The sequence below is a fragment of the Mauremys mutica genome, chromosome 3 (assembly GCF_020497125.1).
Source record: "Mauremys mutica isolate MM-2020 ecotype Southern chromosome 3, ASM2049712v1, whole genome shotgun sequence".
In the NCBI taxonomy this organism is placed as follows: domain Eukaryota; kingdom Metazoa; phylum Chordata; order Testudines; family Geoemydidae; genus Mauremys; species Mauremys mutica.
The window spans coordinates 25606260-25622231 of record NC_059074.1 but is presented as its reverse complement, the minus strand read 5'-3'; the positions used below and the strand labels follow the sequence as shown (position 1 = coordinate 25622231).

Below are 15972 nucleotides of genomic sequence, written 5' to 3'. Positions count from 1 at the left end.
ACATTATCTCTTCACAGAAAACAAGCTCTACATTGATTTCCATATGAACTGACTCCTGTCTGGGAATGCAAAAAGTATTAGAGAGATTTGTCTGGTAAGAGCAGCTTAGCTGCCTGCACCGTTCTTAGAATGCTTGACATGATGCTGTTCACTAATGCATATATTCATCCCTAACAGCTCGAGCAAGTGACAGAAAACTGTTAAGAGCTGGAGAGATTCTCTAATGTCCTTGATTAACTGACAGCATTTGTGAGCCCATTAGTGTCTCTTCACACAAAAAGCAGATGTCTTGAAAACAAAACCAAAATAACCACATCCTGGATATCCAATTGGTCTGTGATACCAGTAACTGTAACTCATGAATATAGTTATCTAGCATTTTAGCTTTGGCCATGGCTGCTAATGCATACATTTCCTAAATGTTTAGACTCCAGTTAATCAATCTACAGCAGGTGTCATTAAAAACTCAACATTTTTTTGCTCCACAATAATTGTAAAGCTATAGATTATCTTCTAAGTACAGAAAGATGTCATGGCTAGCAGAGGTACGTAGGACAGGGGATGTTGAGTTTTGAATTTTCATTTAGTTAGGGCTATGGTGTGATTTGAATTACAGGCCCACTCAGGGCCAAGAGGGTGTAAGATTTGACCCATATGCCTCTGAGGGCTGCTTTAATGTGGCTTGTGTGGTCACGGCACAGCGCTGGGAAAGAGTTCCCAGCGCTCTAAATGAACCACCTCCATGAGGGGCGTAGCTCCCAGCGCTGGTGCACTGTCTACACTGGCGCTTTGCTGCACTCGGGGGTGTTTTTTTCACACCCCTGCGTGAGAAAGTTGCAGCGCTGTAAATTGCGAGTGTAGGCAAGCCCTGAATGGGCTACTGGGACTTCGGTAAGTGCCTGCTTCCTGCCTCCCTGGGGCATCATCCTCCCACTTGCTATCCAGCACAACTGAGCCAGTGCAGAGTGCAGTAATTTACTCTGATAAAGGCTAATAGTAAATTATTACTGAGCTGGAGCAAGGGAAGAGCAGAGAGGGATGCTCCTGGAGTGGTGTGACTACCAGCACCCATGCATTACTATGGCCTGAGTCTTTGAGATACCATCTAGTCCTTATTATTGATTACATTTATAAAAATCTCTGTTGGGGCTATCCAGTGTTTTTGGCATAAATTCAGATACACGTTATGAAAGGACTTTCCATACATACATGAATTTCTACCAAACCCATCAGTCCCCTCACTCCCCAGAAACCCAGGAAAAAAAGGCTTTGCAGCCTGCATAGAAGGTTGTTAAACCTGGAGGTTGATGGTCCCAGAGGAGAGTGCATTCCAAAGTAAAAGAACCCTCATGGAGAACATCTTGCCTCTTGTCTATGCTAAAGGGGATACTGTTGCAGCATGGTACAGGGAGGGAGGTGATCTTTCAGAAAACCAAAGCCCAGCCTATTTATTGATTTAGGGATTAAAACCACACCTGGTAACCTATTGGAACCATTCGGCTCTGACTCCTTCCTCCAAATGATTTCATGGTATAGCCCCATGCCATGTAGAGTGCATCATTACAGTTTAATCTTTAATGGCAACCACTTTAAAATGTAGAAACACTGGCTTTTTATTGGGGTTGTTGAAATTGACGTGTGGTCTCTGCATTAGAAGTATGTTGTAGTACCTGAAGAAATCAGGCTGTGTAAGTGATAACTGTCAGGCTGGTGAGGAATTGCTTATGTTAGTCCAATGTGGTATAACTAGCAGTAGTTACGCAAAGCAAAATTTAGGCCAAATACCACAATAACCCCATCCCAACAGTGAAACTCATTGGAGTTTGGAATAACCTCTCAACTAAAGCCCAGTCTACTGATGCATTTAAACCTACATACTGTAAATTACTGGAGGGAACAATCCTGTATTGGCAAGGAGTTAGACAAGGTTCCCTGACAGTTAGTTATTTTCCATTTTAAATTGCCATGATTTCTTTGCTTCATTAAAGCCCATGTGAAGTATTCATAGTGGGTGGTGAGTGCTGTATGATTAATGCAGGAATAATACATTGGGGCCAGATCCTGGCATTAGTTCACAGGCTGTGGGCCTGGATTTCCCTGAGGGCAGGGTAGGAAGGTTGGTCCTCCACAGCAGTGTAATCACTTTTTGGCTGCTACTGCAGCCTAAAGGCCACAGAAGCAACCAACTCCAGTAGGGATGAGTGATGACAAGTGGCTCTGCATGGTTGCAACTCCATGGGCCAACTCTCTCCCCTCTCTTGCATGCTACAGCACAGTGAACCATGGTAGAACTATTCTCGGTGGTGCATAGGGGACAAGAATACTGAACCCTGTGTGAGGACCACAAATCCTGCCCTTGGGAAGTAGAGCTGCACTAGTTCTGTTGTGGCCAGGCCTTTCCACTGTCCAGGTAGGATGTGGATGGGTGGAGAGAGGATCATGACATTAGCCAAAAGCCTTTTTGAGCTAGAATGGCATCAAGAAATACTACAAGAACAAGCAGAACAGAGGAAGAAGTTGTTCATATTTCAGATGCATAAGTGCAGCCATTTGCCACATGTAATTGTGTGTCTGAGTCAAAATGCTTTTATTGAACCATAATTAGCGATTAGTAAATAACATTAGCCCAAACCCATTCACTAGTATAAAGCATTTATCTCCCTCCCTCCCTCCTGACACTAGATCTTGCTTTCTAAGTGAGCCTGTTGGAAAGTGATGATGATGTATTCTTGTTTCACATTGTCTGAAGTTTTGCGGTCCCTAGAATGCTAGAAGCCAAGTTTAGGTGGCTTTCCTATCTTTGTTTAGGGAAAAAAATAAAACCAAACAATACATGATCTTTCTAGCTGCTTACCCCAGTAGCTAGGAGCATAGGAACTGCCTCTGTGAAACAGTTCAATGGTCCAACTAGTGCAGTATCCTGTTTCTGACTGTGTCTAATGCCCATTTCTTCCAAAGGATAGTGGCCCTCCTGATGCACCATTGTACCATAGGGGAAATTTCTTCATAACATCTTTTGACAATGAGAGAGTGCCCTGAAGCATGGAAACACATAGTTTTAGGATTTTATCCCAGCTAGTCAACTACAGGAGCTCCATGTTTCCTCACATAAGTATCTGCCTTTTTGGTTTTGTTTTCCAGAAGATGAGGTGCTAATTCTGCATGTCTGGACTATGGAACTTCAGCAAAACCAGGTGGTAGGTAGATAGGTCACACTTTTCAAAGCCAATGATAAACATTAAATAATTATTAACAAAAATACTGGCACTCAGTATAAAAGAGAAGAAGCTTTTGGCAGCATGTTTTCCATGAAGGCCCTCAGCTTTGGAATTTGCTCCTCTCCTTGGCCCACCACACTCGCAATTTGTTATCCTTCTAGATGCATGGCACCTCATCCTTTCCCCCTAGCTCCCTCACGGGGAATGGAGAAGGAGGTGGGGTGATGGTCTTGTTTGGGAACTGGGACTGAGGGTGTAAATAGGAGTTGGGGGTCTGATGAGATGCGCAGGGTATGTTGAAGGTATCATAGAATATCAGGGTTGGAAGGGACCTCAGGAGGTCATCTAGTCCAACCCCCTTCTCAAAGCAGGACCAATCCCCAACTAAATCATCCCAGCCAGGGCTTTGTCAAGCCTGACCTTAAAAACCTCTAAGGAAGGAGATTCCACCACCTCCTGAGGTAACCCATTCCAGTGCCTCACCACCCTCCTAGTGAAAAAGTTTTTCCTAATATCCAACCTAAACCTCCCCCTCTGCAACTTGAGACCATTACTCCTTGTTCTGTCAACTGCTACCACTGAGAACAGCCGAGCTCCATTCTCTTTGGAACCCCCTTTCAGGTAGTTGAAAGCAGCTATCAAATCCCCCCTCATTCTTCTCTTCTCTTCTCTTCTCTTCTGCAGACTAAACAATCCCAATTCCCTCAGCTTCTCCTCATAATGCTCCAGCCCCCTAATCATTTTTGTTGCCCTCTGCTGGACTCTTTCCAATTTTTCCACATCCTTCTTGTAGTGTGGGGCCCAAAACTGGACACAGTACTCCAGTACTCTCAAATGTCGAATAGAAGGGAATGATCACGCCCCTCGATCTGCTGGCAGTGCCTTACTTATACAGCCCAAAATGCTGTTAGCCTTCTTGGCAACAAGGGCACACTGTTGACACATATATCCAGCTTCTCGTCCACTGTAACCCCTAGGTCCTTTTCTGCAGAACTGCTGCCTAGCCATTCGGTCCCTAGTCTGTAGCAGTGCATGGGATTCTTCTGTCATAAGTGCAGGACTCTGCACTTGTCCTGGTTGAACCTCATCAGATTTCTTTTGGCCCACACCTCTAATTGGTCCCCAACCTTTTCCATGGGGCGGGCACCGGACAACTAGCCGCCGAGGACTGTGGCCGCCGGACAAGCAGTCAAGATGCGTTGCTGCCAAAATGCCGCCGTGAAGCAGCGTCATCAAGAGGCGTCACCGCCGAAATGCTGCCGAAATTCAGCATGATTTCGACGGTAGCGCTTCTTGACGTTGCCGCTTCTCGGCGGCATTTCGATGGCTGCTTGTCCAGCGGCCAGTAGATGGGTGCACATGGATGCCCCTGCAGGCACCGCGTTGGGGACCCCTGCTCTAATTTGTGTAGGTCTCTCTGTATCCTATCCCTACTCTCCAGTGTATCTACCACTCTTCCCAGTTTAGTGTCATCTGCAAACTTGCTGAGGGTGCAGTCCACACCATCCTCTAGATCATTAATGAAGATATTGAACAAAACCGGCCCCAGGGCCGATCCTTGGGCATTCCACTTGATACCGGCTGCCAACTAGATATGGCGCCATTGATCACCACGTGTTGAGCCCAACAATCTAGCCATCTTCCTGTCCATCTTATCGTCCATTCATCCAGCCCATACTTATTTAACTTGCTGGCAAGAATACTGTATCGAAAGCTTTGCTAAAGTTAAGGAATAACACGTCCACTGCTTTCCCCTCATCCACAGAGACAGTTATCTTGTCATAGAAGGCAATTAGGTTAGTCAGGCATGACTTGCCCTTGGTGAATCCATGCTGACTGTTCCTCATCACTTTCCTCTCCTCTAAGTGCTTCAGAATTGATTCCTTGAGGACCTGCTTCATGATTTTTCCAGTGACTGAGGTGAGGCTGACTGGCCCGTAGTTCCTCAGATCCTCCTCCCCTTTTTTAAAGATGGGCCCTACATTAGCCTTTTTCCAGTCATCCGGGACCTCCCTCGATCGCCATGAGTTTTAAAAGATAATGGCCAATAGCTCTGCAATCACATCCACCAACTCCTTTAGCACCCTCAGATGCAGCACATCCAGCCCCATGGACTTGTGCTCGTCCAGCTTTTCTAAATAGTCCTGAACCACTTCTTTCTCCACAGAGGGCTGGTCACCTCCTCCCCATGCTGTGCTGCCCAGTGCAGTAGTGTGGGAGCTGACCTTGTTTGAGAAGACAGAGGCAAAAAAAGCATTGAGTACATAAGCTTTTTCTACATCCTCTGTCACTAGGTTGCGTCCCTTGTTCAGTAAGGGGCCCACACTTTCTTTGACTTTCTTCTTGTTGCTAACATACCTGAAGAAACCCGTCTTGTTACTCTTAGTATCTCTTGCTAGCTGCAATTCCAAGTGTGATTTGGCACTCTTGATTTCACTCATGCATGCCTGGTCATTTGTCCAATCAATCTTCCACTTCTTGTAAGCTTCTTTTTTGTCTTTAAGATCAGCAAGAATTTCACTGTTAAGCCAAGCTGGTCGCCTGCCATATTTACTATTCTTTCTACACATAGGAATGTTTTTTTCCTGCAACCTCAATAAGGATTCTTTAAAATACAGCCAGCTCTCCTGGACTCCTTTCCCTCTCATGTTATTCTCCCAGGGGCTCCTGCCCATCAATTCTCTGAGGGAATCAAAGTTTGCTTTTCTGAAGTCCAGGCTCCGTATTCTGCTGCTCTCCTTTCTTCCTTATGTCATGATCCTGAACTCGACCATCTCATGGTAACTGCCTCCCAGGTTCCCATCCGCTTTTGCTTCCCCTACTAACTCTTCCCTATTTGTGAGCAGCAGGTCAAGAAGAGCTCTGCCCCTGGTTGGTTCCTCCAGCACTTGCACCAGGAAATTATCCCCTACACTTTCCAAAAACTTCCTGGATTGTCTGTGAATGGCTGTATTGCTCTCCCAGCAAATATCAGGGTGATTAAAGTCTCCCATGAGAACCAGGGCCTGTGATCTAGTAACTTCTGTTAGTTGCTGGAAGAAAGCCTTGTCCACCTCATCCCCCTGGTCTGGTGGTCTGTAGCAGACTCCCACCATGAGAGTAACATCATCCTTGTTGCTCACACCTCTAAACTTAATCCAGAGGCTCTCAGGATTTTCTGCAGTTTCATACTGGAGCTCTGAGCAGTCATTCTGCTCTCTTACATACAATGCAACTCCCCCACCTTTTCTGCCCTGCCTGTCCTTCCTGAACAGTTTATATCCATCCATGACAGTACTCCAGTCATGTGAGTTATCCCACCAAGTCTCACATCATAATTCCTTGACTGTGCCAGGACTTCCAGTTCTCCCTGCTTGTTTCCCAAGGTAAGGCTGATATAAATAAATAGGATGACATTACAAAGAAAAATTAGAAAGAAAGAAACATTTTTCATTTTGTTAAAATTGTTCATTAATTTTGTCAATTTTTAGTAAAAAAAATATTTGCTTCAGTCTTTCAGGTATTTTTTTAATAGTTTCTCCACCTCCACTTTTTCAATTTTTTTTTTCATGCTGGAAAAGGTTGATTTGGTCAACAAAACATTTTTTTGTCAACCAACCCCCCCCCCCCGTCCCAGCTCTAGTTAAGATGGGTGAAATATTGATGCCATGTGGTAGGATTTTATTACAATGAAGTTTGTAATATTGTGTATTTCATTTGCCATTAGGGAACCCACAGCATTTGCCTGGGTGATTTTTATATATTGGTTTACAAATAAAAATAAATGATATAAAAACATTATTTCACAGGAAAAGTTCCTTGGACAATTGAATCAGAAAGAAAAACAGGAACATAAAAAGTGTGGAGTTATGTCATATATGCAGTGTCACCACTTTAATAGTTTCACAGTCCTGTGGGATATTTTGCAGAATTCACCAGGAGCTTTGAAATTCAGGCTGTTATCCTGGGAAGAAATCCCCAGGGAATCTTTTTAAATGTTAGAAGCTTCATTGTCAGTTGAAACAGAATCATTTGAACCCAGGCTTCTATTGTAGACAACTCTCTAATATGTTTTTTTTTCCCCCCAGTTTACTATAAATGTAAAATTGGAGAGACTATGTGATCCTTGGGGAGCATTTGTCTGTTAGTTTGTCCGTTAGTTTGTTTGCCATGTGCTTGCTTGTCCAAATATTATGTCGTGTGGTCTGGTGTGGGGGCTGTGTGCTGAGCCTAGCAGCCTGCTAGCCAAGTGGCCTTACTAACAAGCTCTAGCCTTCTCCTTTCAATCATTAATCCCTTTAGGATCCCTTGGCAAAAGGATGGGGCTAACTCCTGGGGAACAGGGGGTTTAAAAGCCAGCCCATAGATGTTCTGTGAAGCTAGCAAACAGGAGTTTTGTGATGGGGTTTAGAGAGGGAGCATGAGAGCCAGATACACTTAACAAACATATTCTAAATGTAGGCCTGTAATCGTCTCCAGAAAACAAGGAAGCAAACAAACGCCTCCCCTCCCCCAAGAGTAAAAATAATGCACCCAGAAATCCAGTAGCAGAGTGGGGGGGGGGCTATAAAGTTTATTGCACTGAATGCAGCATGTATGATTACCTGCCTCGTGGACAGGTGCCATATAAGTGCATTCAGTACATGCAACTTGTGGCCTTCAGGGACCCAGGACAGGCCCTTGAGACCACAGTGGTTGAACTGGAGGACCTAAGGTACATAGACAAGACAGAGACAGGTACATAGACAAGACTTTCTGAGACACAGTAGAGTGATCCTTCCCACAGTCTGACAGCCTGTGTGCGTTGAGGAGGATGAAAGTCTCTGGGAAGGAGAACATTAAATTGGAGCAAAGCCTAACAATCCCATAGTTGGGACCTTCCTTCCAGATTGTGTCATGGTATCTTCTAACACTGAGAATATCCCTGCAAGGGAAGGGTCCCCAGTTATCAGAAAGAGACAGGTAATAGTAAAGGGGGATTCAATTATTAGAAATATAGATAGTTGATTTTCTGATGACCAGGAGAACCACATGGTGAATTGCCTTCTGGGTGCAAAGTTTGCAATCTCTTGAGACAGCTAGATAGATAGATATACTGTCTTGGGTGGAGCCAGTGCTCATGGTGCATTGTAGCGAGTCGGTGTGGCTCCCCTCCTGCCCGGCAGAGGGAGCTGCCCTGCCAACACCTCAGTGGGCGGAACTTCCGCCCCCAGTCCCCGCCCCCTGGAAGTCAAGGGGCGGGGCAGGAAGTAGAAAAGGAGCGCGCCCAAGCTCAGTCAGCACCCAGCCACCGCCGAGAGCAGACGTGGCTGCGGGAGCTCCCGGCTGTGAGCCCTCCTCGGCCCAAGGTAACTGCCCTGCCTGGCTGGAGCTTCCCCGCGCCCACTACCCAGAGGAGCCCCCGGAGCCTACCCGGAGCCCGTACTGGGAGGAGCCCCCAGGATTGCCGAGCGCCCGCTACGAGGAGGAGCCCCCTCGGCCCTGCTGTTACCCAGAGGAGCCGCCCGAGCAGTCCTGGCCCAACTTCCCAGAGGAGCTGCCGGACCTGCCGCCAAGCCCTCCACCGGAGCCGATGCAGACCGACTGGCCTGAACCGGGTGCGACGGACGAGGTAGGCCTTGAGGGGGAGATGGAGTGTAGCCCGGGGGTAGCCGACCCTTGTCCGGCTGAGGGCACTGATGTGCCCATGTCAGTGTGTTGCGGCCAGGATCCCCACTGACTGCAGCGGATCCACGCCGCTGCTAGGGCCCCGGGCTGGGACACAGTGGAGTGGGTGGGCCTGTGTCCCCCCTGCCACCCCACTCACGGGTGGCAGTCTCCCCCTCAAACCAGCGCTCCGGCATAGAAGCTTGCACTTGCCTGTTGCTGCTCAGTTCCTGCTGCAAGGATCTGAGCCCCCTGAGCAATTGTTTGCTGCCCCGCCCTGATCGAGGGCTTGGGCTTTATAGACTTGAACTGCTGCTCAGCCCTGCCTGAGGGTCTGAGCTAGAACTGCTGTTTTGCTGCCCCGCCCTGACTGAGGGCTTGGGCTTTATAGACTTGAACTGCTGCTCAGCCCTGCCTGAGGGTCTGAGCTCTGCTTCTTGTTACTGCCCGCCCTGAGCTAGGGCTTGGGCTTACAGACTGAACTGCTGTTGCCCTGCCCTGCCCCAGAGGGCCAGGGCTTATTGAACTGCTGTTGCCCTGCCCTGCCCCAGAGGGCCAGGGCTTATTGAACTGCTGTTGCCCTGCCCTGCCCCAGAGGGCCAGGGCTTATTGAACTGCTGTTGCCCTGCCCTGCCCCAGAGGGCCAGGGCTTATTGAACTGCTGTTGCCCTGCCCTGCTCCAGAGGGCCAGGGCTTATTGAACTGCTGTTGCCCTGCCCTGCCCCAGAGGGCCAGGGCTTATTGAACTGCTGTTGCCCTGCCCTGCCCCAGAGGGCCAGGGCTTATTGAACTGCTGTTGCCCTGCCCTGCTCCAGAGGGCCAGGGCTTATTGAACTGCGGTTGCCCTGCCCTGCTCCAGAGGGCCAGGGCTTATTGAACTGTTGTTGCCCTGCCCTGCCCCAGAGGGCCTGGTGGTTTAACCTCGTTCCCTGTCTCTCCTAGAGACTAGCCGAAGAACCAAAGCGAGTCGGTGTGGCTCCCCTCCTGCCCGCTGGAGGGTCGAGCCCCGACCAACCGATTACATGCATATAGGTAACAGTGACATAGGGGAAGGTAGAAATGATGTCGTGGAGGCCAATTTTATGCTGCTAGGTAAGATATTAAAGTCCAGGACCTCCATGGTTGCATTCTCTCAAATGCTTTCAGTTCCATGTGCAGGGCCAGTTAGACAGAACTTCAGGGTTTCAATGCATGGATGAGACAACTGTGCTGGGAGGAGGGATTTAGGTTTATTGGGAACTGGGGAACGTTTTGGGAAAGGAGGAGCCTATACAGGAAGGATGGGTTCCACGAAAATCAAAATGGAACCAGATTGCTGGCATATAAAATTGAAAAGGCCATAGAGGAATTTTTAAACTAAGGGTGGCGGGGGAAGCTGACCAGTGGGCAGGAGCACATGGTTCAGACAGAGGCATCCCTTAGTGGAGGATTTATTAAAGGGGATACTCTATATCCTAGTAAATAGGAGAGGATAGAAATGGATAAAGTACAGACAGGAACTGAAGAGAAACAGTCAGATGAAAAAGAGTCCCATTCAATTATATCACATGCAGGCAGACTACTAAATATTGACACATTTTATAAGTGCTTCTATACACATCCTAGAAGTCTAAATACTGTGATGGATGAACTCGAGTGCCTGGTATTAAATGAGGATATTGATATCATAGGCCTTACAGAAGCTTGGTGGAATGCTTTTTTTGCCTCTGTCTTCACAGACAAGGTCAGCTCCCAGACAGCTGCACTCTGCAGCACGGTATGGGGAGGAGGTGACCAGCTCTCTGTGGAGAAAGAAGTAGTTCGGGGCTATTTAGGAAAGCTAGACGAGCACAAGTCCATGGGGCCGGATGCGCTGCATCCGAGGGTGCTAAAGGAGTTGGCCGATGAGATTGCAGAGCCATTGGCCATTATCTTTGAAAAATCATGGCGATCGGGGGAGGTCCCGGATGGCTGGAAAAAAGCTAATGTAGTGCCCATCTTTAAAAAAGGGAAGAAGGAAGATCCAGGGAACTACAGGCCAGTCAGTCTCACCTCAGTCCCTGGAAAAATCATGGAGCAGGTCCTCAAGGAATCAATCCTGAACCACTTAAAGGAGGGGAAAGTGATCAGGAACAGTCAGCATGGATTCACCAAGGGCAAGTCATGCCTGACTAACCTAATTGCCTTCTATGACGAGATAACCGGCTCTGTGGATGAGGGGAAAGCAGTGGATGTACTATTTCTGGATTTTAGCAAAGCTTTTGATACAGTCTCCCACAGTATTCTTGCCAGCAAGTTAAAGAAGTCTGGGCTGGATGAATGGACGGTAAGGTGGATAGAAAACTGGCTAGATGGTCGGGCTCAACGGGTAGTGATCAATGGTTCCATGTCTAGATGGCAGCCGGTATCAAGTGGAGTGCCCCAAGGGTCGGTGCTGGGGCCGGTTTTGTTCAATATCTTCATTAACGATCTGGAGGATGGTGTGGACTGCACCCTTAGCAAGTTTGCAGATGACACTAAACTGGGAGGAGTGGTTGATACGCTGGAGGGTAGGGATAGGATACAGAGGGACCTAGACAAATTAGAGGATTGGGCCAAAAGAAATATGATGAGGTTCAACAAGGACAAGTGCAGAGTCCTGCACTTAGGACGGAAGAATCCCATGCACTGCTACAGACTAGGGACCGAATGGCTGGGTAGCAGTTCTGCAGAAAAGGACCTAGGGGTTACGGTGGACGAAAAGCTGAATATGAGTCAACAGTGTGCCCTTGTTGCCAAGAAGGCTAATGGCATTTTGGGTTGTATAAGTAGGGGCATTTCCAGCAGATCAAGGGATGTGATCATCCCCCTCTACTCAGCACTGGTGAGGCCTCATTTGGAGTACTGTGTCCAGTTTTGGGCCCCACACTACAAGAAGGATGTGGATAAATTGGAGAGAGTCCAGCGGAGGGCAACAAAAATGATTAGGGGGCTGGAGCACATGACTTATGAGGAGAGGCTGAGGGAACTGGGATTGTTTAGTCTGCAGAAGAGAAGAATGAGGGGGGATTTGATAGCTGCTTTCAACTACCTGAAAGGGGGTTCCAAAGAGGATGGATCTAGACTGTTCTCAGTGGTAGAAGATGACAGAACAAGGAGTAATGGTCTCAAGTTGCAGAGGGGGAGGTTTAGGTTGGATATTAGGAAAAACTTTTTCACTAGTAGGGTGGTGAAGAACTGGAATGGGTTACCTGGGGAGGTAGTGGAATCTCCTTCCTTAAAAACCTCTAAGGTCAGGCTTGACAAAGCCCTGGCTGGGATGATTTAGTTGGGTTTGGTCCTGCTTTGAGCAGGGGGTTGGACTAGATGACCTCCTGAGGTCCCTTCCAACCCTGAGATTCTATGATTCTATGATTCTATGATAGTCACTAGGATATGGTAATACCAGAGTACAAAATATACAGGAACGACAGAGTAGGTCATGCTGGTGGGGAGTGGCACAAGGCTGATCTAGTCAATATAGTGTACTTGGACTTTCAGAAAGCCTTGGACAAGCTCCCAGACAAAGGCTCTTAAGCAAAATAAGCAGTTCTGGGATAAGAGGGAAGGTCCTCTCATGGATCAGTAACTGGTTAAAAGACAGGAAACAAAGAGTAAGAATAAATGGTCAGTTTTTACAATGGAAACAGGCAAATAGCAGGGTCCCCTGAGGCTGTGTACTGGGGCCTGTGCTGTTCAACATATTCGTAAATGATATGGAAAAGAGGGTAAACTGTAAGGTGTCCAAGTTTGCAGATGCAAAATTTCTCAAGGTAGTTAAGTCTAAAGCTGACTGAAAAGTTACAAGGGGATCTCATAGAACTGAAGGACTGGGTGACAAAATGGCAGATGAAATTCAGTGTTGATAAATGCAAAGTAATACACATTGGAAAGAATAATTCCAGCTATACATACAAGATGATGGGTTGTGAATTAGCTATTACCATTTGAGAAGGATCTTGGAGACATGGTGTACAGTTTTCTAAAAAAACATTTGCTCAGTGTGCAGCGGTAATCAAAAAAACTAATAGAATATTAGGAACCATTAGAAATGGGATAAATAATAAGAGGAAAATATCATGGCACTATATAAATCCATGGTACATCCACAACTTAAATGCTCAATTCTGGTCCCGCATCTCAGAAAAGATGCATAACAATTGGAAAAGGTACAGAAAAGGCAATAAAAATGGTTAGGGATATAGAACAGCTTCCATACAGGAAGAAATTAAATAGAGTGAGTCTGCTCAGCTTAGAAAAGAGACAACTAAGGGGGGATATGATAAAGATCTATACAATTATGAATGGTGTAGAGAAAGTGAATAGGGAAGTGTTATATACCCCTTCACATAACACGAGAACCAGGTGTCACCCAATTAAATTAATAGTCAGCAAATTTAAAACAAAGATAAGGAAGTACTTCACACCACACACAATCAGCCTGTGGAACTCGTTGTCATGCCAAAACTATAACTGGGTTCAAAAAACAACTAGATAAGTTCATGGAGGATAGGTCCATGAAAGGCAATTATCCAAGATAGTCAGGGATGCAACCCCATGCTCTGGGTGTCCCCAAACCACTGACTGCCACAAGCTGGGACTGGACAATGGGGAATGGATCACTCAATATCTGCCCTGTTCTGTTCATTCCCTTTGAAGCATCTGGCACTAGCATCTGTCAGAAGACAGGACACTGGGCTAGATGGACCATTGGTCTGATGCAGCATATCTATTGTAAAGCTTAATATGGTGTCCTAAGGATTGCACTCTTGGAGGATTGAATCTAGACTTGTTCCCATGTGCAGTGTGGGTGTGGTCTTCATAGTTTCTTTCATGGGAGACAATAGTTGAGTGAGTTCATCCACCTGAGAAATAGATCATGCTCTGTTAAACCAACCAGTGCTGAAACATGTAGCCGCTGTTAGATCATCATATGTTGGTCAGGATTGCATGGATAGACACTGTGTCTGAAATGCTTTCCAGACCACAAAAGTTACAAACATGGTATACTTTGTCATGTAATAGTACAAACACTGAGTCAACTGTGGCCATCCAAAGCAGTACAGCATATGCTTATAAAAACATAAGTGATTAATGCCTGCTCTTGATATGTAGTGTAGGGGACAATCCCTTAAGAGACCCAGAAGTGGCAATTGCCAGGAAGTGCTACTTGCTCAATGTAAGTGTGGCGCATGCACCTTGATCCCCAGATAAGCTGCAATAATTGTTTTTGCAAAACCTACTGGGTTGTGTCTGTGTTAGCTGTCTGTGTGTCCAAGGGCTAACTATAGACATTACATGTAGTTACAAACCTCAGGTACAAAAAAGATCTGGTGACCCCAAAATCTAGACAAAATAAAATATTTCACTGACAACAATGAATCAACGAAGTGTACCTTTTTTGAGCATGCATGCAATATCTTTGGAAATAGTCAAATGAGATTGGGAATCTTTCCATGATTGAGATGAGATGTTTTGGGAGAGTGAAGAATTGCTATTGTAGCTTCTCCTATAATAGCTGTAATTGTTGATTGTAAATATTGATCAGGACTGTACTGAGGAGCACATCCTAGAGCTCCAAGAGACTCTTCCAACTGGTCATCAGCGAGATAGACTGTTCACCTCCTCAGACTATTTTGAAATTGTGCTCTTACTACAAACATTTTTAGATAGAAGCACCTTCAGTATGCCATGATCCATCTGGAGCCAACCCAGCATGCTAGAATCTAATGAAAACCTCATTCAACCTCCTGAACAAGCCAAGAACACCTTGAAAATTCTGAGAACACCCCAGAAACTTTCTATAAACATGTCAGAGCCAGCCTGCACCATCTGAAGCCATTCCTTACTAGATAAGAATGAGGATCCCCCGCCCTAACCTTGCAGAATAACCCAGATTCAACTTCCATTACTGCAGACCACACTCACCAACTATAAAGATGATGTATCTATCCCCACTATGCAAGAACTACCTGCATCAGCTTGGGATATTTCCCCTGCTACTGGAATAAAGCCTGAACTATTCCCAATAGCAGTAATGATTTTCATTTACTCCCCCTCTTTTTTTCTTGCCTATTGCATGAACTTGATACTCTCATAGAATTTAGCTTCAACTCATGTTCTCTTTTCAAAATCTATTACAATTTCTTTCTATTGTAAGCAGCATTATTCTGCTTGGACATGGTTCTGAATTGATTTGGGTTGGTGTAGAGCAGTGGTGAGCAACATGTGGCCCTGGGGCCATCGGTTGCCCACCACTGGTTTAAAGTGTGTAGAATTCATTGTAGATGAGTCCAATTTGATAGCTGTTTGTTGCGGATGAGGGTAAGATGGGGGTAGTTTACAGGTGGTTCTGGCTGAGCGCAGGATAGTGAATAGTCGATACCAAAAAATTCAGGCTTGAATTTAGTTCTGTTCTGGTTATCGTTTCAAGTTTTTGTTCAGGTTTCTTTCTGGATTAACGTTGTCTCCTTAAGGAAATGCTACTGTCTCTGATATTACTACATATACTGATTGGACGGCTGTCAAAACATTATTGTATAACTTTAAAAATTCTGGCACCAAAGATAACCTCTGCTAATGTACTCTGCTGGCATTCATACAGTGATTGCTGCACTACAGGAGTGTGCAATGCATGCAAAGTGGTTCTATTATAAAATGTAGTATGAGCGCTAGGTTGTGAATGCAGGGCTGTTTGCCGGGAGAGCTTTGAGCAGAATGCTGAAAGTTTCCATCTTTGCTAGCTTGTTTTTTTCCATTTTGTTGCCTGCTGAAAGCTTTGAACATTGGTTAATGCTTAAAGAAATTATGTTAATAATAATAATAATAATTAATGTGGCTTAAGTGGTTTTGGAAAACATAAGACATGTATAAAGGCTTATCAGGATTTAGAAAATTGGTACCAAAAAAAGAAAAGAAAAAAAAGGTGGTTTAAAAAGCCAGGGTCAAATTCTGGCCTCTGATGTGGCAGTGCTGCAAATGGACTGTAAAGGTGCCATAAATAGACAGCTAGGAATTCACCCTTTCTGGGAGAAATCCTGGTGGGTGAAGATCCAGCATAGCTGGTCTTTTATGACCTCTTCTGCCCCATGCCCGTGTCAGGGATGGAGGGAGTGGGACTCAAATGTGCTAG

The 15972-nt window shown here is 45.9% G+C and overlaps 1 protein-coding gene across 7 annotated transcripts in view; it reads left to right on the top strand.

Moving 5' to 3' along the window:
* KCNS3 (potassium voltage-gated channel modifier subfamily S member 3) overlaps positions 1-15972 on the top strand; it is a 71898-nt gene that overhangs the window by 37014 nt on the left and 18912 nt on the right. For 5 of the 7 annotated variants that reach the window (XM_045008795.1, XM_045008792.1, XM_045008794.1 and 2 more), the window contains one exon: positions 3142-3197. The exons of 1 other annotated variant lie outside the window; for it this stretch is intronic. In XM_045008795.1, coding sequence (XP_044864730.1) covers positions 3142-3197 — 56 coding nt within the window. Of the gene's footprint in view, positions 1-3141; positions 3198-15972 lie in introns of those variants that run through there. One more of the 7 variants, XR_006577776.1, reaches the window with a different exon arrangement.